This window comes from Cyprinodon tularosa, unplaced genomic scaffold (genome assembly GCF_016077235.1).
Source record: "Cyprinodon tularosa strain WSP-4 unplaced genomic scaffold, ASM1607723v1 ctg354, whole genome shotgun sequence".
Classification (NCBI taxonomy): domain Eukaryota; kingdom Metazoa; phylum Chordata; class Actinopteri; order Cyprinodontiformes; family Cyprinodontidae; genus Cyprinodon; species Cyprinodon tularosa.
The window spans coordinates 94,202-114,803 of NW_024039068.1; the positions used below are offsets into that span (position 1 = coordinate 94,202).

Consider the following 20,602-nt stretch of genomic DNA (forward strand, 5'->3'; position numbering starts at 1 on the left):
GGTATCGAGTATCGAATATTTTCCTTAGTATCGGTATCGAGTTGAAAAGTTTAGTATCGTGACAACCCTAGCCCTCTGCAATGTGCACAGCAGTCCATTTATATGTTACTATAGCCCATTTATTCCACAGAATAAACAGGCTATAGTAGCTTATCATAAAAGGAAATTAGGAGAAACCAAGTAGTCTACAGGATGCATGTGAACATGAAAACCGGACTCTAACAATAGTAATGGGCATACTGTAGATGCAGTACACAGACTACTTCTAGGAATGACTAAGGGCGTATTCTTTAAAAGGCTAAAGTGCACATGAAAGCTGAATAGTTTGAACAAAGCTGATCATCTAACCAGGTGAAAATCCTATTCCCTGTCTAAAATTTGCTGAACAGAGGGCGCAAATGTTTCATAATTTTAGCGAAATAGAAAACATATTGCTGAATTAAACCTGCAAATTTATGAGGAGTATAAAGATGTAATTACAACACAAATGGATTCACTAAACCTGTAACAGATCGCAAGTACAGTTTCTGCATTTATATTTAGCAAGGAAGAAATACTGATAATATAATGATGTTAGTTTGGAAAAAATGTCCATAAAGGACACATTGTTTATGCAAATTCACTAAAACATCAAACCCCATAACTGATAAAATATTCTTGCATGTTTATAAAAAGCAGCAAACAATTCAAATTTAGAAGCCACCAAAAAAAACACTAACCTCTATATATTATGTAAAATTTGACATAAAAACAATGGCCCTCTATGGCTATGTTTACACAGCAATCATGTTACCCAAATGCAAACCATATCTGGCTTTTTTATGGAAAACAAACAACAAAAAAAACAATATTTTATTTTAGCCGCATCATATATTCTACTGAATTGGATAAAGAGTTTTATGGAAATTAAAGCGCTGATGATGTATTAGTTTGCCTTAACAGATTGAATAAAAAAAAATTATTTTCCACCAAGTATTACATTAGAATATTTAATGAAGTGTTAAAAACAGATTCCACTTAAACCCAAAGAGCTGTATTATTTTTTTCATGCAACAGTCCAGTCACTGAATTGTACTCATGCAGGAAGTGGGTGGCTGTTGGCAGAAGAAAATAATGACCCAATGGTTACAGTTTTCTTCCCACTTTATGTCTCACTTCACATCCTGTCAGACAAATAGATCGTCTCAGCCACTTTGGCTTTTTTTTTTCTAGTATTTTCACAGTTCTGCCAGAAAATAAAAACTGACTTTGGAATCACCCTGTTTAAAGGGAAAACAATATGCTAATAAATATGGTCGACCAGTATTGTTCAGAGCCCAAACAATTACTTCACAAGATAATAGATAAAATGCCTCTCTCATTATGCAATAATGTCCATCTTGCTTGTCTCATAGATGCAAAATATGTTCAACAACAGTTCCTTAAATAGGGTTTGGTCCCCCAGTGAATTGGCTGCTTCTAAAAATGTTTTCCTTAGTTGTGGGTTCTAGAATTGCTGTCGGATGTTTAAAAAAATTATACTAGGTCCAACTCGTGCATAGCCTGTGGCCTCAAATTCATTGCAACCAATTTTAAATGGTACATTGGACTGCAGGTAGCAGAAGTATTAGAACACAAACTGGGCTGTTCTTAAGCAGATATTTATTAATAGAAAGTTGTAAAATGTTTATTTTGAAGGCAATCCAAGATTTTTATATGTATATGATAGGGATGCACGATATAATGGGCCCCCTATCGGTATCGGCCTGTATCAGCCTTAAAACTGAATATCGGACATCGGCCATCCCACCGATATTTAACCCGATATTTGATCAACTTCTTAGTTTCTAAGGTCTAAAAAAAAAAAAAAAAAAAAAAAAAAAAAAATACTACTTCTTCCTAAAAAACTTCTTTTTTACAGATTTAAAAACTTCTAAAGACGAGGGGAAAAATATTGATACATTAAAATATCACAATATCTTCATATGCTGATGTATTGCCATTTAAAAACACCATATCAATCTCTTTTACTAATGAAATATTGCTATATGTCATCGTTATGCTACGAAATCCCCCGAAAATTCACGAAATTTTGCCATATTTTTATATGTTGATATATTGACGCAGTATCAATCTATTTTACTAACAAAATCTCACAAAAATTTGCAAAATATCACGAGAGTTTGTAACAGAACAATGAAATTTCACGAGATTTTGAAAGTAAAATAGATCGATACCGCGTTTTAAAAAATCTATTTGATATCAGCATATGAAAATATATTTGAGTATATTATTTTTCAAAGTGTCAGAATGGATAACAAAACTGCTATTTTCAATGACTACTTATTTTTGTCCAGCTTTAACATCGGTATCGATATCGGTTATCGGCTACATGAGTTTTAAAATATCGGCATATCGGATATCAGCCAAAATCCCAATATCGTGCATCCCTAGTATATGATTTATGGTAGGAAATAGCTGTAAAGTTTACAGCCCAAGTTCTTCAGAGATTTATTTAAATGCCATGGATATTATCCTAAATTCATGTACCTAGATCTTAATAATAATGTCAATCATAAGGTCTTATTCTAGACAGGGATTTGAAATACACAGCCAGACATTTAGTAATAGGTGAATTCCATTCCACTTTAGGAGGTTTTGACCTACAGTCTACCTCTTGACTACTGCTTACTGTGGGTGCGTCACACAGACAAGTTTTACAGTTGCTTTTCCGCTATATTTTTTTTCTGTTTAAGCAAAGATATAAAATGCATTCAAAGTTTTGCCAAGCGGCTTTTAAAATTATTTGTATTTTGATGTCAGCATTGATGGACTGATATTGCTTGATATAACACAAGCTGTCCACTAATCTAAAGCATTCATTAGTGTCATTATCTTAATCAGGCAGTTATCTTCAATCTCAGCACATCTTTTATGCCGATAAACCTTCAGACTATCAGGGTTGATCTTACTATCTGGCTCAGTGCATGAATCAGTCAAGATGCTGTTAAAACAGTGACGCCATGATGAAACTACATGTACTTGGCAGGTAATGAAGTGTGACAGTTTTATGACTCACTTTGTGTTCAGCTTGTCCATGATGGACTTTTACTCATCTTGAATGTCCTAAAAAATATTAAGCTGCATTGGGGCTTATCCCTCTATTTTGTTGATCTGACTGTTTTTTGTTCTACTCGTTAATGTTTGAGGTATATAGTACTGCAGTAAAACCTTATTGCAGAGCAGAAGGGAGGTATAGAGCTGCTGTAAAACCCAGTCTCTACCTCTATGAGAAACATTGAGTGTTGCAAGGGATTCACTCAGATTTGTCCTTCCAATAGATACATGTCTTTATGTGTAAGAAAAAGGATTTACCCTGCGCTTAGAGATCAGCATGTTTCTACACTTCAAAAAAATATCATTTGCTGTTTGTTTTGTTTTTTAGTAACAAAAAAGATGCTTGAGGACTTCTGAATAGAGCAGAGTAAAAAAAAAAAAAAATGCATAATCTAAGCATTTTTGTATGGCTTTGGCTTGATTACTGCTCCGACTAGGTTTTTGTTGTGCAAATATAATTTTTAGAGTTTGTATTCTCCAGTAACTGATTATTATATTGCTAAATTCAATATACATTGCTAAATGAATTTACCGTCTGAAGAGCTGTACTAAATGACATTTCGTTTTGTATACACTGTATACATTACAATAGAAGTTGCCTAAGTCTAAGTATAAATTGGCCGAAAGATATTTCAGTAATCAATTGATCTTATTGATTGTTTTATCCCTAAAACAATCCTTCTAAATCCAGCAGCAGTAACTTTTAAAAACAAGAATTCACTTTAGCTGGAGGTGATTTGCTAATCATTTCTGTTCTAGTTGCTGTTGGACCAAATCATTTAGGCTTCAATAATCTGGTTGCATTTTGTTGACATTCTTGTTTATGTAAATTAGAAATGTCACCTGTGCTGTCCTTTGGACCGCAACAAAATTTTAGTGCATTTGTTTCCACTTTGTTTTTAATAAGAGGGATTTTGTATGACTCATTTTGCTTCTGTGCGTTCGACATTTGTAGCTTGAGACATGATGAGGTTGGAAAATCTTTTTCAAACTTCTGAACTGTTTTGTTATTTAACAGAGGGATAGAGTTTTTATCATTTCAACATGCCTATATGAATTGTACATAAAGATTCACTGGTTCCTGTGTTGGCCTTTTTTTTTCAGAATAAATGTAAATATCCCTTAATTTAGGGGATAGCCACTCCTAACTCAATTAATGATTAATTGTGACGAATCCTTGTTTAGTTATTGACAACAGGATATGAGGGTTAACATCCCTTATGTTTCCTAAGGTCTGTTTCTCCAGTGTTTTTCTATCCTAGTGCATTGTAACACATTTCTCCATTGTGATGGAAGACCTTTAACTCACCATAATATTCTTAAATTATTGGAAGATGTAGCTTTTTAAGATTCGAGCCATGTACTTTTTTTATGCCAATTATTTGCAGATTTGGGAGAAAACCCAATGCTTTTGTTGTGGAGCAACCCTAAACATGGTTTATATTAAGACGGGGTTTTTATCGCTCTAAAAAGGAATTTTTAGATATGCTAAAAGTTAGAATAAATATTTGTCTGGGAAAAGATCTTGCTTACTATCTTTGGACATCCTGCAGGAATTTATTGTGTTCTTTGGTTCCTGGGGACAGAAGTGGCTTCTTTGCATCTTTGTGTGACCTCAAATTTTGTAAAACTGCATCTTTAGTTTTAACCTCAAGTTCAGATTTGATTGAATATAAGTTGCTACTATCTTTTTTAAATTAAAAGAACAGAGTTTAAGCTCTTCTGCAGCACCTTGTTAGTTATACTTCAAGCATCCAGCCTTTGGTGTGATTTCATGCGCAGCATTCCTACGCAGTCTTACTGCCGTTTGATATTAAGTTTTTAGCAGGTTTTACAGAGTATAAGCAAACATGACTTTATTGTTATCTGTTTTCCTAAATGTTGTGTCCAGGAGTCAGTTTATTGGCTTTGCTGTTTTTCTTTCTGTCCATCTATTCCTCAACCAGCCTTCCACTCTGTCTTACATTCTTTCTTCCATCCTTTTTCCAAATTTTTTGTCTTTCTTTCACTCTGTCCTTCCCACTTTGATTTTCCCTTCTGTTGTTAATTCCTTTCATACTTCCTGTTTAGGACCCTCATTCTGTCCTTCAAATTCATCGTTTCTTTTATAGTTCCATATTTAAAGCCTGACCACTTCAGAAATGTCTGCTTGAAATTCATTAACATAAAGAAGATGACGGGCTAGGATTTAGAGCTCTTTGATTTAAGTCTGGGAAAGAATAACATTTTGACATGAAAAACGTGTAGTTACCCTTTTATCATGAGACATAAAATACCCAAACCTGTTAAAGTGGAATTTAAATGTTAATGTTTTTGGAGAGACGTGAGCTTATTCATGTCCTTTGGCAGTACTGGATGAGAATGTAGTGCTGCCTTTATCGTCTGCAGCAGAGTTAGAGGATGATTCAGCTGGTGTACACACACTTCACTCTTATTTATTTGCAGTACATATTGTCATTAATGTGGCTGCTTTTCGTCTACATTTCTTTTAGCAGCTGAGGTTGGATTTCAATGTATGGTGCAGTATTGTTCAGGCCATTACTTTTTTTAACGGTATAGGTGGAACAGTAGAGCAAAGAGTAATAGGTCCCATGTGATCTTCTCATAACTGCTCATTGAGCTAGAATAATGTGCTTTTCACTACATTAGGGGATTCAGTGTCCCACTTGGGATCCGTCAGCAGTTGGAGATCTTTTTTTTTTTTTTTTTCCTACATATAGCGACTCATTTCTAACCCATACATACAGTAAATAATTAAATGAAAAAGAAACACATTTTTTATTCTTTATCAGACAATCAATTAGACTGACTATCATGTTATTGCAAAATTCTAAACACATAATCTAATATTTATTTCTTTTTTTTAGTGAAACGCAGCAATTAGAAGTGACAATCCTTTAAGGAATAATGCGTATTTCCTGATCTAGAAAGGAGTTTTTTTTTGGTACTGTATTAAAGGAATCATGGATGAGCTAATTCTTTTCATCATAATCTACAGTAGAATGGTGTTACCTGTGATTAACCCTCTGCCAACTAATCAATAACTATAACAAAACATGAACTCACCGGTGCTGTAATTCCTAAGGTATGAAATGTTCTTTTTCAGCTTCCAGTCATAACAAACGGCATGATAACACTATTATAACCCATAGACACCATAACTCATGTAAGATCACACTTTATAAAAAAAATAAAGGTGATAATCTTACTTTAGATTGTTAAAGCTATATTTCACTTATGGTTCTGTTAGAAGGTAACGCAGGGTTCGGAATAAGGAAATAAATAGATAAGATATATTCATGTTTAGAAAGCTGTTCTATCTAAAGAAAATGCTAGTGTTGTATTCTAAACAACATAAAAAAAAAATAGCAGTGGATACTTTTACCCACCTGACTAAAAATATACTTTTAACCAAAATTAATTCTTCCACTTATGAAATCTAGAGATGAAAGGGTGTATGCACAGTTGTTTAAAGGTTTTTTTTTTTTTGTACGAAAGGAAATCCTGAAAAAAGCTGTTAATAATTATATTAGGAAACTGTGAGCATAACTCAATGTTACCATGAAGACAAAACATCCACATCCTTTCTCTGTTTGTGAGGATTATCTGCAGTCATGCAGTAAGATTTAAGCCGCTCTTCTGCATGATGAGGTAAGTAGCAGAACGTGTAGAAGAAGGAAAGGCATTTGTTTGTTCCCCTTAGCTGCTTCTCAGAGAACTTTCCACTTGTTTCCAAGACTCCATCAGAACATCTGAATAGAACATAGATAAACAATAATAGATTAGTCTGAAGATATTATTATGTAACTGTTTTAGCTAGTTTGCTTGAAGTCTTTACTGGCTGCTTCTTTGAAATGTTTTAATGTTTATTAGTTTTGCTGTTAAAAAGAGATATTATAAAGGGGCTGTTTTTTAAAGCCTTGCTCCCTCACAGCCTCGTCCAAACAAAACCCAGTTAATGTTATTGGTATTTACCAAGCATCACAGATCCATGTGCGCCTATCATAAAACCTGCTGAGGGATGATTATGTGCAGAAATCACAAGAAAAAATGTAAGCAGAGGAGTCAAACTTATACTTCTTAACATCATCTCCAAAATTTTTTTTCAATGCATTTAAGGTCTATAAGAAGAAAATAATAGAGTTAAAGTCCTGCAGTATGTAAAAGGGTAAACATCTGAGTTGGGTTACATGTGAATCTGAATGTGTCTGAGTGCTCCACTACTTTCCCCAAAGACAATAAGATCAAGAGTTTCTGTTGGAGAGCAGCACAAGCTATTTTTATCCCCACATCATAGATAATAGATTCCTTTGGTATCAACCAGTACCATTAGGCCCACACATTATGGTTAGGATGTGATTGTTAGAATATGTAAAATATGTGAACAGTCTCAAATGTAAAGGGTGTCCCTGTGGTGAAAATAAATAAATACATAGCAAGTGTCTGCTCTAAACGGCTGAATTTGAGTGGGCGACAGTCTGCCGAGGGATATTCCCAGTTGTCTCTCCATAATAAGCAGAGACAGCTACCTTAAGTCACCCTGCAAGGTTGGTGCTGTGATTCTGCAGAGAAGATATTCAGCGGGAGCAAAAAAGGAAGGAGGAGTTTTTAACCTAGAAGGCCTTACCTCGTTGGTTTGTTCTGGACGCGTTCTACTGCTGTTTTTGTTTCGTTCCGTTGACTTATCGCGCTGTGAAAATTAAATCGGAATGGATGTAAGATGATCTTCTTTTATTACAAGGAAATAAATTTAAAAAAATGTGGCGAGAGGGTTGGAGTCTCTGAGGGAGGTAGTGAATGGCCGAAACCTAATTACAGTGAACTGAAATGCACACAGAGCAGCATTTTTCTGCTTTACAACACTATGTCCTATGTCAGCAGGTTCACATTTGTCCCACAGAGTTCTGCATTTCCTCAGCATTACTCTAGAGGAAGTTAATGTATCATAATACATATTTTTGGTGTGTGTATATATATATAATAAAAACAATTTTATATCATCTGATGACAATGCTATATATGAGAGGATTTCTTTTTATTTAGATTGAGATTGTTTTTCTCTCTTTACAGGATGGAAAACAACGAAAAGAAAGAAAGAAGACTGTCTCATTCAGCAGCATGCCCACTGAGAAGAAGATTAGCCGGGTCAGCGACTGCATTAACACCATGGTGGACGGCTCAGAGCTGAAAAAAGTGCGATCCAATTCACGCGTTTACCACCGTTACTTTCTTCTTGATGCTGACATGCAATCATTGAGATGGGAGCCAACAAAGAAGGAGTCTGAAAAGGCAAAAATTGATGTGAAATCTATCAAGGAGGTTCGGACTGGCAAGAATACAGAAACTTTTAGAACTAATGGCACCTATGATCAGATATCAGAGGATTGTGCCTTTTCAATCATCTTTGGGGAAAATTATGAGTCCCTGGACTTGGTGGCAAACACAGCAGATGTAGCCAATATATGGGTGACAGGTCTAAGGTACCTTATCTCTTATGGGAAGCATACCTTGAATATGATCGAGAGCAGCCAGAACAACTTGCGCTCATCTTGGTTAAGCGACCTCTTCGATGAAGAAGATGTTAACCACAACAGACAGATACCAATGTGTGCTGCCGTGCAGCTAATAAAGAAACTAAGCCCAGGTTTAAAAAATGTGAAAATAGAACTGAAGTTCAAGGAGCTTCACAAAGCTCTTGACAAAAGTGGGTCTGATGTGACAAAAGAGGAGTTTGCTGAAGTCTTTCATGATCTTTGTACAAGACCAGAGATTTATTTTCTTTTTGTTCAGTTTTCCAGCAATAAGGAGTTTCTTGATACTAAAGACTTAATGATTTTTCTGGAGGCAGAGCAGGGAATGGCTCAGGTCAGTGAAGATACCAGCTTAGAGGTCATTCATAAGTATGAACCATCCAAAGAGGGCCAACTTAAAGGATGGCTCTCCCTTGATGGGTTTTCTAACTATCTTATGTCTGCAGAGTGTCACATCTTTGACCCTGAGCACAAATCTGTTTGCCAAGACATGAACCAACCACTGTCTCACTACTACATCAATGCTTCCCACAACACGTACCTGATAGAGGATCAGTTCAGAGGTCCTTCAGATGTAACTGGGTATATCCGTGCTCTGAAGATGGGCTGTCGATGTGTGGAGCTAGATGTGTGGGACGGGCCTGATAACGAGCCTGTTATCTACACTGGTCACACAATGACCTCCCAGATTGTTTTCCGCAGTGTTGTAGATGTCATCAATAAGTACGCTTTTGTTGCCTCAGAGTTTCCCCTGATTCTCTGTTTGGAAAACCATTGTTCTGTAAAGCAGCAGAAAGTCATGTTTCAGCATTTGAAGAAGATCCTTGGTGACAGGATCCACGTAGATGCTCCAAATCTCGAGGACTGTTACCTCCCATCTCCGTCTGAGCTGAAGGGGAAGATCCTGCTGAAGGGTAAAAAGCTGGACACAAACTGCACTGCTTCAGAAGGAGAGGTGACGGATGAGGATGAGGGGGCAGAGATGTCTCAAAGAATGAGCATCGAGTCTGCAGAGCAGCAGACTAATGCACACAAAAAGATCCCTCTGCTGAAGGACCTCTCCGACCTGGTGACGTTGTGTAAGTCTGTTGAGTTTAAAGACTTTCCGACATCTTTCCAAAAGCAGAAGCCCTGGGAGCTCTGCTCTTTTAATGAAGTGTTTGCCACTCGCTGTGCCTGCGATTTCCCTGGAGACTTTGTTAACTACAACAAGAAGTTTCTTGCACGAGTTTACCCGAGCCCAATGCGGATCGACTCTAGTAACATGAATCCGCAAGATTTCTGGAAGTGTGGCTGCCAGATTGTAGCTATGAACTACCAGACTCCAGGTCTGATGATGGATTTGAACATTGGTTGGTTCCGTCAGAATGGCAACTGTGGCTATGTTCTTCGGCCAGCAATCATGAGGGAGCAGGTCTCATATTTCAGTGCTAACACAAAAGATTCAGTGCCTGGGGTCTCTCCACAGCTCTTGCACATCAAGATAATCAGTGGACAAAATTTCCCCAAACCCAAAGGCTCAGGTTCCAAAGGAGACGTGGTGGACCCCTATGTATATGTGGAAATACATGGCATTCCTGCGGACTGTGCAGAACAGAGAACTAAAACGGTCCACCAGAATGGGGACAACCCACTGTTTGATGAGAGCTTTGAGTTTCAGATAAACCTCCCTGAGCTCGTTATGGTGCGCTTCGTGGTTCTAGACGATGACTATATTGGAGATGAATTCATTGGCCAGTATACGATCCCCTTTGAGTGTCTACAGCCAGGTTTCCGCCACGTCCCACTTCAGACTCTAACAGGAGAGTTGCTGCCACATACTTTGCTGTTTGTCCATGTTGCTATAACCAATCGAAGGGGAGGAGGAAAGCCACACAAAAGAGGATTGTCTGTAAGGAAAGGCAAAAGGAGCAGAGAGTATGCCAGTATGAGAGTCCTGCAGATAAAGGCCATTGATGAGGTTTTTAAAACCGCCCTTCTGCCACTCAGGGAGGCCACAGACCTTCGGGAAAACATGCAGGTAAGACATGACTGAATTTGATTTCTTTTTTATTCATACTTAAAAATGTTTGAGGATTGACCACAGGGTTTTCCTAAGTTATTGACATGTCTTATCATGGTTTGAAAATAATAATTGTCTGTATTTTTAGGCCACTTTACACTGGTGAAGATTCTCAGTCATCCAAGTCATATACATTCCAAAAAAGTCAAAAAACAATCCACTGGACTTTGTATCCAAGTTTGAAGACGTTTCGCTTCCCATCTAGGAAGCTTTTTCAATTCAAAATGTCAGAAATAACATTGAGTTTGATGCTTTATAGATTTGACCAAAAACAAAGACTTGTTTTAGAACAGAACATCTCACCTGTTCAGCTAGGCCAACAGTTCACCCTAACGACCCCCCTTTAACAGACATAGACAGATTAGGGTGTTGTAGGCTAATAAAGAACCCAAACGACTGCCCATTGCCGTTCGTCCGGTTCAGTTGCATGTTTTCTAAGCCAAAACAAGCCTTTGTTTTTGGTCCACTTTATAAAGCTTGGAACTCAATGCTATTTCTGACATTTTGACTTGGGAAACAGCTTCCTGGATGGGAAACGAAAGGTCTTCAAACTTGGGAACAAAATCCTGTGGTTTTTTTTTTACTTTTTTGAATTATGCCACTTTATGTTTATGGCTTTTATTTATCTGAAATGTTTTAATTAAACTTGTTACTTCAAATTGTTGTTTGAGAGGAGAGTCACCTGCTCCACTTTGCAGCAGTACATCTGTTTCTGTCTGTGAATCTGTTTGTGCTACATCAGCCAAGTTTGGCTCCAGTTATTGGCAGGTTCATCTAAGCTATGGTGTCTACACAGAAATGGCAGGTGAAGCCTTTGATTCGCTGCCAAATGAGGCCGCTCATGAAAAGCTGCAGTTTTTAAATGCCAAAGTGGTGGAAAGACTGGAAGAGCTTTAGATTAGACGGTGATAGATGAAGATTAGCTACACACTGAGTAAATGTTGAGACCTAGAATGCACATATGAGCCCGTGGAAAAGCTATCCTTATTTATTTAAGCTCTACACTCTGTTGTGCTTGTATGCATAATATTAAGACTTTGTTAACTTATAATGGATAAAATAAAAACTTTTTTTAAAGTTAAAGGACTTATTAAATTTATTTTTATATACAAGTTAGTGCCGCTGTATATAAAATGCTGAAGACTGGCCTTTTTATGTTCAAATCAGTTAATTACCACAAATGTATAAGAATAATTTTGCTGTGTGATAATATTTTTATGGTATTTACAGAACATGAATCAATGAATGTGTGTTGAGTAGGGATGGGGATCGTTAATTTTTATTGATATCGATACCTTTATCGATGCTCCTTATCGATTCGAGTCTCTATCGATACCACTATCGATACTTTTCTGTTATTTGGTGGAAAGACGATGCGACAATAAGTTTTTACCGGAACTGGTATTGCTTTTATTGCTTAACAAGTGAGCATAACAAAAACGTTTCTAGACTTTAATAAACATGGCTAATGTAATAGGCCACTTCAAAATGACATAAAACTAACTAGAATATATCAGCAGCACCAAATGAAAAATAAAATGTCATAATGTATATAAATTAAATAAATAATATGCGTGTCACACAAAAGGAAATAAAATATCAGCTCATAAATTAACAGGTGTTTTTTTTGAAGAAAAATTAACATGTCTGTCACTTTTCATCATGTTTTTAGTGATTAGGAAAATATTTAGCAAATAAATAATTGTATTTTAAATTAAATGTAATTTTTGGCATCAGTAATTACAGGTGCTGGTCATAAAATTAGAATATCATGAAAAAGTAGATTGATTTCAGTAATTCCATTTAAAAAGTGAAACTTGTATATTATATTCATACATTACATACAAACTCATATATTTCAGATGTTTATTTTGTTTAATTTTGATGATTACAAATGACAACAAATGAAAATCTCAAATTCATCATATCAGAAAATTAGAATATTACTGAAGACCAATAAAAACAAAGGATTTATAGAAATGTTGGCCAACTGAAAAGTATGAACATGAAAAGTATGAGCATGTACAGCACTCAGTATTTAGTTGGGCCTCCTTTGGCCTGTATTACTGCAGCAATGCGGCGTGGCATGGAGTCGATCAGTCTGTGGCACTGCTCAGGTGTTATGATAGCCCAGGTTGCTCTAATAGTGGCTTTTAGCTCTTCTGAATTGTTGGGTCTGGTGTATTGCATCTTCTTCTTCACAATACCCCATAGATTTTCTATGGGGTTAAGGTCAGGAGAGTTTGCTGGCCAATTAAGAACAGGGATACCATGGTCCTTCAACCAGGTACTGGTAGCTTTGGCACTGTGTGCAGGTGCCAAGTCCTGTTGGAAAATGAAATCTGCATCTCCAAAAAGTTGGTCAGCTGCAGGAAGCATGAAGTGCTCTAAAACTTCCTGGTATGTGGCTGCGTTGACCCTGGACCTCAGAAAACACAATGGACCAACACCAGCAGATGACATGGCACCCCAAACCATCACTGACTGTGGAAACTTTACACTGGACTTCAAGCAACGTGGATGAAGTGCCTCTCTTCTTTTCCTCCAGACTCTGGGACCTTGATTTCCAAAGGAAATGCAAAATTTACTTTCATCAGAGAACATGACTTTGGACCACAGCAGTCCAGTCCTGTTTCTCTTTAGCCCAGGCAAGACGCTTCTGACGCTGTCTGTGGTTCAAGAGTGGCTTGACACAAGGAATGCGACAGCAGAAACCCATGTCTTTCATACGTCTGTGTGTGGTGGTTCTTGAAGCACTCACTCCAGCTGCAGTCCACTGTTTGTGAATCTCCCCCACATTTTTGAATGGGTTTTGTTTCACAATCCTCTCCAGGGTGCGGTTATCTCTCTTGCTTGTACACTTTTTTCGACCACATCTTTTCCTTCCCTTCGCCTCTCTATTAATGTGCTTGGACACTGAGCTCTGTGAACAGCCAGCCTCTTTAGCGATGACCTTTTGTGTCTTGCCCTCCTTGTGCAAGGTGTCGATGGTCGTCTTTTGGACAACTGTCAAGTCAGCAGTCTTCCCCATGATTGTGTAGCCTATAGAACTAGACTGAAAGACCATTTAAAGGCTTTTGCAGGTGGTTTGAGTTAATTAGCTGATTAGAGTCTGGCACCAGGGGCCATCAATTTTGAACCTTTTCACAATATTCTAATTTTCTGATATGATGAATTTGAGATTTTCATTTGTTGTCATTTGTAATCATCAAAATTAAACAAAATAAACATCTGAAATATATGAGTTTGTATGTAATGTATGAATATAATATACAAGTTTCACTTTTTAAATGGAATTACTGAAATCAATCTACTTTTTCATGATATTCTAATTTTATGACCAGCACCTGTATATATTCTAAAATAATTAGAACAATATACAACTGTATTACTCATGTTTCTCACCAAAAACTCAATTTCCCTTTTCTTTACGTTACACTTGAACGCATCATGATAACCTAATTGTCGTTTTACTGAGCCAATCTGAACACATCATCACGCAGCACGTCTGAAACTTTATTTACTTTTCAAGCTAACTAGCTTGTATGCTGCCGATTACAAGACGGATTTCACAATTAATATTTTTAACTGACCAGACAAGCTACAAAGTCTGTGTGCGCGCTTACCAGTGGTACTCTGAGTGGATGATGAAGACGGGCCCGACTGTGGTGCGGTGGCAGCAGCAGGAGGAGGAGTCTTTTCAACCCGCAGACAGTCGAAGGTACTGCATTTGGCCTTTATTTGATGCACAATACTAATGTGCTTGGCCATTGAGGTTGTGTTCCCCCCTTTAAAAGAGATGATTTTGCAACATAAGTTGCATTTAGCTTCTCCTTTATCTTTGAGCTTGGTAAAATGAAGCCAGACTTTAGACCTTTTAGTCCGTTCAGCCATCCTCGAGTCGCGAGCGAAGTTAACTGCCAGACTTCACTTGTTTTACTTTTAATATCTGTTTGCTTACAACTTCATTCTAAAATATTGGTGGACATGCTGCAGCGATTGGATTGATTAGATTTAAATGCTGTGACGTGACTCGAGGGACACACAATTATGTTACAGGACCTCCGGGAGAAAAAAAAAAAATGACCAGACTCGATAGTGGTATCGATAAGCCCAAGCATTATTGATTTTCGGGTTTTGAAAAAAGTGGAACCGGGTCCTTGATAGAACCGGGTTTCGATCCCCATCCCTAGTGTTGAGAAAATAGTTCTCTTGAGAAGAAATTCTAATTTAGCTTTACTGCAGTAAAAAGCCATGACAGACTCACTTTACCTTTTCCCATAGGCCATGTAGGACACATAACAAGCTTTTTGAAGAATGTCTTGCTTTCATGCAAGATAATTTGTGTTTTAAGAATTGATATCTCACCGTATGGCCGGCAGCAAAGCTGGTCAAAGTTATTGGGAAAAATGATAAAGCCAGAATCAAAACAGTTCTAGAATAATGCTGTTAGAAGTTAGAAAAAACCTTCCCTTCCAATCGGACAACAATCCAGCACATCCTGCTAGAGCTGTATTGGAATCCTTTACATTAAAGTATGTTAAAAGTGCCCAGTTAAAGTCTAGACATAAAATGAATTAAGAGGTTGTCAAAGTTGGATAATTGATATTCATGGTTGCAATCTGTCCAGTCTGAGTGATAATATGCTGGTTTACCAAGAAAAATGGACAAAAATGTCCAAACAATTTGTTGTCTTAATTCTTGAATAGAAGGAGATGCTTCTTTCAACCTGGTTTTGGATGTTTTTCTTCCCCCCTTAATAAATTAAATGATATAAGTACGGTCACATTCTATAAGTCGTATCAGTTTTTATCATGTAAATGTGGGGGAAAAAAGAAGAATTGTTTGTAGAGATAAAAACATGTATTTACACCATTGTACACATTTAAGTACAGCTACCAGTGAAATATGCAGCTATAGTTCAAGGGGTCAACATGTGACCCATAGCCTTAATTCGATTTTTTTTCCATGATTGTTATTAATAGCATATTGAGAAAATAATCATCTGTATGTCAGTGCTCAAAAATCTTCCCCTTTCCAACACCCCCTTCTTTTTAGGATCTAGGAGCTCATTATTAACTCCGACAATATTTTGACTAAATTAAATTAAGACTTAATTAAAATAGGCAACATAGATAAGACTGATTTAACTCAAGTTTATCTAGGAAAGAAAGATATTATCCAATGCAAACATTTTCCCTAATATTTGTGTAAGAATCTCTACAGCAAAGTACTCTCTAGTTTCATGAAAAAAGTAGTGTAGGACATCCAGCCTCACTGTGTTTGGCATAATGTTTTGTTCCTTCAGGCAGTATATTAGATGTTATTTTGGTCCTCCTGTTTATATCGCTGCTGCATTGTGAGATAACAAGCCAGCAACCATGAGACTTTAACACATCTTGATCTCTCCGTCACAGTTTGTCCCTGCGGTTGTTTATGTTAGGGTTAAATTTGGCCTTTCACAGGAAGTTTAGTGTTTTCGTGGGTGCATGTTTCATTTCCACTTGATGTTTGTGTCAGTACAGAAGGCTTGGGTGCTTTGGAGTAGCTAACAAGTGCCAAAAAGAAACTTCTCACAGGCAATGACAGCTTCCAGCTTCCCCTCTGTCACACAGCTGATCTGGTTTTATTGCTTTTAATGTACCTGAAATAAAGTTTCAACTGAAAGGCAAAAAAGAACAAGGTTTCCAGATTAACCCTGTTTTTAATTATATTTTGTTTAACAGTGGAAATTCATTTCCCCATCTGTATTTTTTTCTCCACAATGCAGAATGCCATAGTGTCCTTTAAGGAGCTCTGCGGCCTTTCAGCGGTGGCCAACCTCAAGCAGTGCATCTTGGCTCTCTCCCCTCGACTGACAGGGCCTGACAACAGCCCCCTCCTGGTGTTTAACCTGACTGACCAGTACCCTAACCTGGAGCTCCAAGGCCTGCTCCCAGAGGTCCTGAAAAAGGTCGTCAGCACCTACGATATTGTGAGTAATAGTCAAAAATCAGTTCAATTCAAATATTAGTTTATCAGTACAAAGGAGAAATTAAATGTTGCAGTAACTCATGGGCAGCTTTTCCAACAAATGTTGTATGTATGCACTCAGATGTTTATTTATAACGTCTTGTTAAAAAAAGTTTGTTTTGTCGAATCAGAGTCTCAAACTTAAAGAAATTAGAAATTCTTTTTAAAAGAAAGGGAGCAGCAATTTGTTAATGTATCAAATTCCCAGTCAATAGCTGATTTTCATCTAGCAACCCAGCTTTGGCTTCTATTAAATCAATATCCTGATTGTACTTAATATAATAGGAACATAGTGAAATGATTAGGTAATATAGCCTGGAACTACGTAGGTACTGCAATCAATGTTGAAAAGTTATGCAATGTGTCACTGAGGTCATTATAGATATTATGGTTGACAGAACATGTTCTTTGGGCTCAGAGTGAATAAAACATGGACTACTGCAACATAAGCAGGAAAAAAAGTAAAATAAAGATCTAACAACTCTGTTTATTTACATGAATTGTTGTTCTCTAGTCATACATTTTTAAAGGTAATAAAATCCTTAAAATCCTTTTCTTAAACAAAGCACACCATCTATAAATCATTTTGTTTTACGCATATTAAAGGAGCACAGTGCAAGCTCCAGAGTTTTTGCCAACTTTTGTCCCCTCTGACGACAAATCGAAATGACACCATGACAGAGGAGAAAAAAGCTCTCCAGACTTTTGCTATGACTCCACAGGCCTTTTGTTTAGAGGAGTAATGTCATTTGGGGTAAGAAAGGTATACATTTTGAGATTAAGTTGCCGTGGTTTGTTAAGCATTGTTTCCCAAACTCATATACCTATTGATTGAGAGTTTGGATATAAGTCGGTACCTATTGTCAGTATAATAGATATCGACTGCCTGCTTGGGAGTCTGATTGTTTGAATATCCGCTTTTGATAGATTATAGCTGGGGTTAAAGAAAGCAAGCCAGGCTAATGGTAGCATCCTTCTACAAATGAAGTAAATTAAAGATGAGGTTTCAAAATGTGATTCTGTGGAGTGCCTAACCTCATGGGCTTTTCTGGTTTTAACAGAGAGCCCACATGAAAAAAAAGAGACAAGCCACTTCATATTCTGGATTGTTTGGCCGGTTTCAACTAAAGTCCAACACCAACGCATGCACTTATCATAAAAAGTCGCATTTCCAGGTGATAACACTTTTAAATGAGTACCGCTTAAAACTCTTAAAACAAACTAAGGTAGGGCAGTGAAGCAGCATTGTAAAGCAAATTTCCCTCCAAAAATGTAAATTGAAAATAATAATAAGGCTTTGATTATGGAAAGGTTTAGATATTTAACATCAAAAAAACTTTTAGGAAACACACATATGACTATGTGTTATAACCTTCAATAGGAGGCACAGAGAGGGGAAGGGCACAGATCATATCGGTATTAGTGTATTTGTTTCATTAATTAAAAACATATGCTCATTTATGGACTGCTGTGTAGAAGAGTTTATTACACGATTAGATTACAGAAATTCTGTTTGGATCATTTAATTACTCGTAAAAGCTGTGAAAAGAATTTCACAGCAACACAATTAAGTCCTATCTATACTTACCTGTGCTATCTTTATATCGGCCTCTTCTGGGACTAAAATGTGAGTGCATTTAGAGTGGTACCATCTTGAAATAACCTAGATGCAGAGTGATTACGTGGCTTACCCTGCTCAGTTCACTCTTAAAGTGAAAGGCTGATTAATTAGCCTGGGTGGAGGCAACCTGGCTGTTGTTTATGGAAGAACATCAAACAAATGTAGGAAGAACTTCTTGAAGAGCTGTAAAGCTAGTGGCTGTAGACAGTAGCATGAATCAGAGGGAGATAAGGAAACAACCAGTAACACAATGTTAATGATGTATGATTGCCACCAGATATTGAAACAGATAGACATGTTTGTAAAATTATTTGTTAAATTAGACAAAATGATTAAAATAACTATTTCTTTGGTTTGGTTTTGGAGATGGTTTGGTCATTTGATGGTTTACATGTCTGAATACAGTCTATTGGGTTACTGTTGGAGGATAGCGATAATAAAATGGGCCAAAAACATGTTGTAAATATGCTGTATATGTTTATAGTAAGGCATACAAAATAGGCAGGAAGTTAGGAAATATAAGAGCTCTATGTGTGAGCATTTCTATTAACTGATCAAGGCTTTCTGTTGCAGTGTTTCATAGAAATTAAGTAGGATTTCATATCCTGGCTGTCACCAAATCTGGGTATTATTTCTAATTCAAATTAGTTAATCAACAACAGAAGGATAGCTGCTCATGGTTCCAAATAATGTGTACTGGTTTATGTTTATGCCTCTTTTATATAGGCAAAGTTCACTATTTTTAATGGTGGTTAATATCACAGCCTGACTCTGAAAGCCCCCGTAACCTTCTCCATCACACATTCATAACACAAACTGATGGAATCTTTCAGTTTTAAGGGGACTTAAAAAGAGGTAATGCCACCTGGACCATCTAATAAAGATTTCTCCTGGTGTGCCCTGCAAAGCAAGTCTCATCTCTGTAAATGTTGTTTAATTATTGACAAACATTGCAACTTATTTATGGTGACTAGCAGAGCTCATTTGAACACCATAGAAGTGTAACTATTGCTTTTCTTACCGTTTATTATACTGATGAGATGTTCTATGTTCTGGTTGGTTTTGAAAGAAGTGTTTAGATTAAAAAATAAACATCTACTTTTAAAATTGTGTATTTTAGACTTGAATTTGTAAGACTAAAATAGACTGTTCTGTAATTATTCTAAGTGTGTCTGCACTAGAGTTCCACATAAAAACTAATAATATAGTAGATGTGTATACATCTAAGGCAAATGTGTCCTTCATACCTTAGTGTTAATGAGTGACTGAGCTATCGCTGCCTTTCAATCATCTTGAGCCTATCGGCCCATTTTCCCCTGACCTCTTACACCAACAGGGCCTTTTCATCCAAACAACTGCTGATTACTCATTTTCTTCTTTTTCAAACCATTTTCCTTCAATCCTAGAGATGTCTGTGGACTGGTTATTCCATTTTATCAGTGGTTTTGGACATACTAGATTATTTTACTCACATTTACTCAAATTAGTCTGGCTGCAAAAACCATATCAGTTCTTGTGTAGAATTAATAAGCAGATTAGATTATGATTTTTGGGAGGAAAGCTGTGTTTTTATAACCAAATATATGACAACATTCCAGTAAAGGCAGTGTACAATTTGAGAAATGCTTTATAATTTATAAGTATGCCTTTTTTGAAACCTGTGGCCTTAAAGTTTAAAATAATTATTTTAATTGAATTAGCTTACAACCCAGACCGTATCAAACATGTTATACTATTTGTAAGATAAATTCTATCACCAAGGTGTCATGGAAGTAATTACAATAATAGACATGACCATGGTAGTTAGGAGGTTTTTAGTGTCCAAATAAAGCCCCGTCCACCCTTTTAACTTAAAAACACGTCTCTTATATTTATTTAAGACACTGCTTGTGCAATGAAGACAGTAATTTATTTACCCATCAGGAAGGTAATCACAGCTCTTAAGTGCTGGAACCACAGCTGCAGCGATACAAATGCTTTGTTATTACTGCTCACAGAATAACATGGTGATTCATGGTGCCGGCCTGGTGCTACTCTCTGCCCAAAACACGGCACCCAGCAGCAGGTCATAGACTGTGTAAAAATGACATGATGGGTTTGTTTTTGTTTGCAGAAAACCTTTTGCATTATCTCGGTTGATATCTTTAACGCCTGGGTTTAAGCTTCAAAATTTCAAATAGGTTTGTGTGCATGGAAACCAAATGAGTTTTCTCATACTGTTACAGTTACTGAAATGATAATCAAAAGCTGCTGTTAAAACCAGCATTATTAAGTTTTGAT

The 20,602-nt window shown here is 36.7% G+C and overlaps 1 protein-coding gene across 2 annotated transcripts in view; it reads left to right on the forward strand.

Annotated features, from left to right (window-relative positions):
- Positions 1–20,602, forward strand: part of LOC119790064 (inactive phospholipase C-like protein 2) — a 56,683-nt gene that overhangs the window by 18,195 nt on the left and 17,886 nt on the right. For both annotated transcript variants that reach the window (XM_038295388.1, XM_038295387.1), the window contains exons 3-4: positions 8,167–10,647; positions 16,460–16,663. In XM_038295388.1, the coding sequence (XP_038151316.1) occupies positions 8,167–10,647; positions 16,460–16,663 (2,685 nt within the window). The remainder of the gene's footprint in view (positions 1–8,166; positions 10,648–16,459; positions 16,664–20,602) is intronic.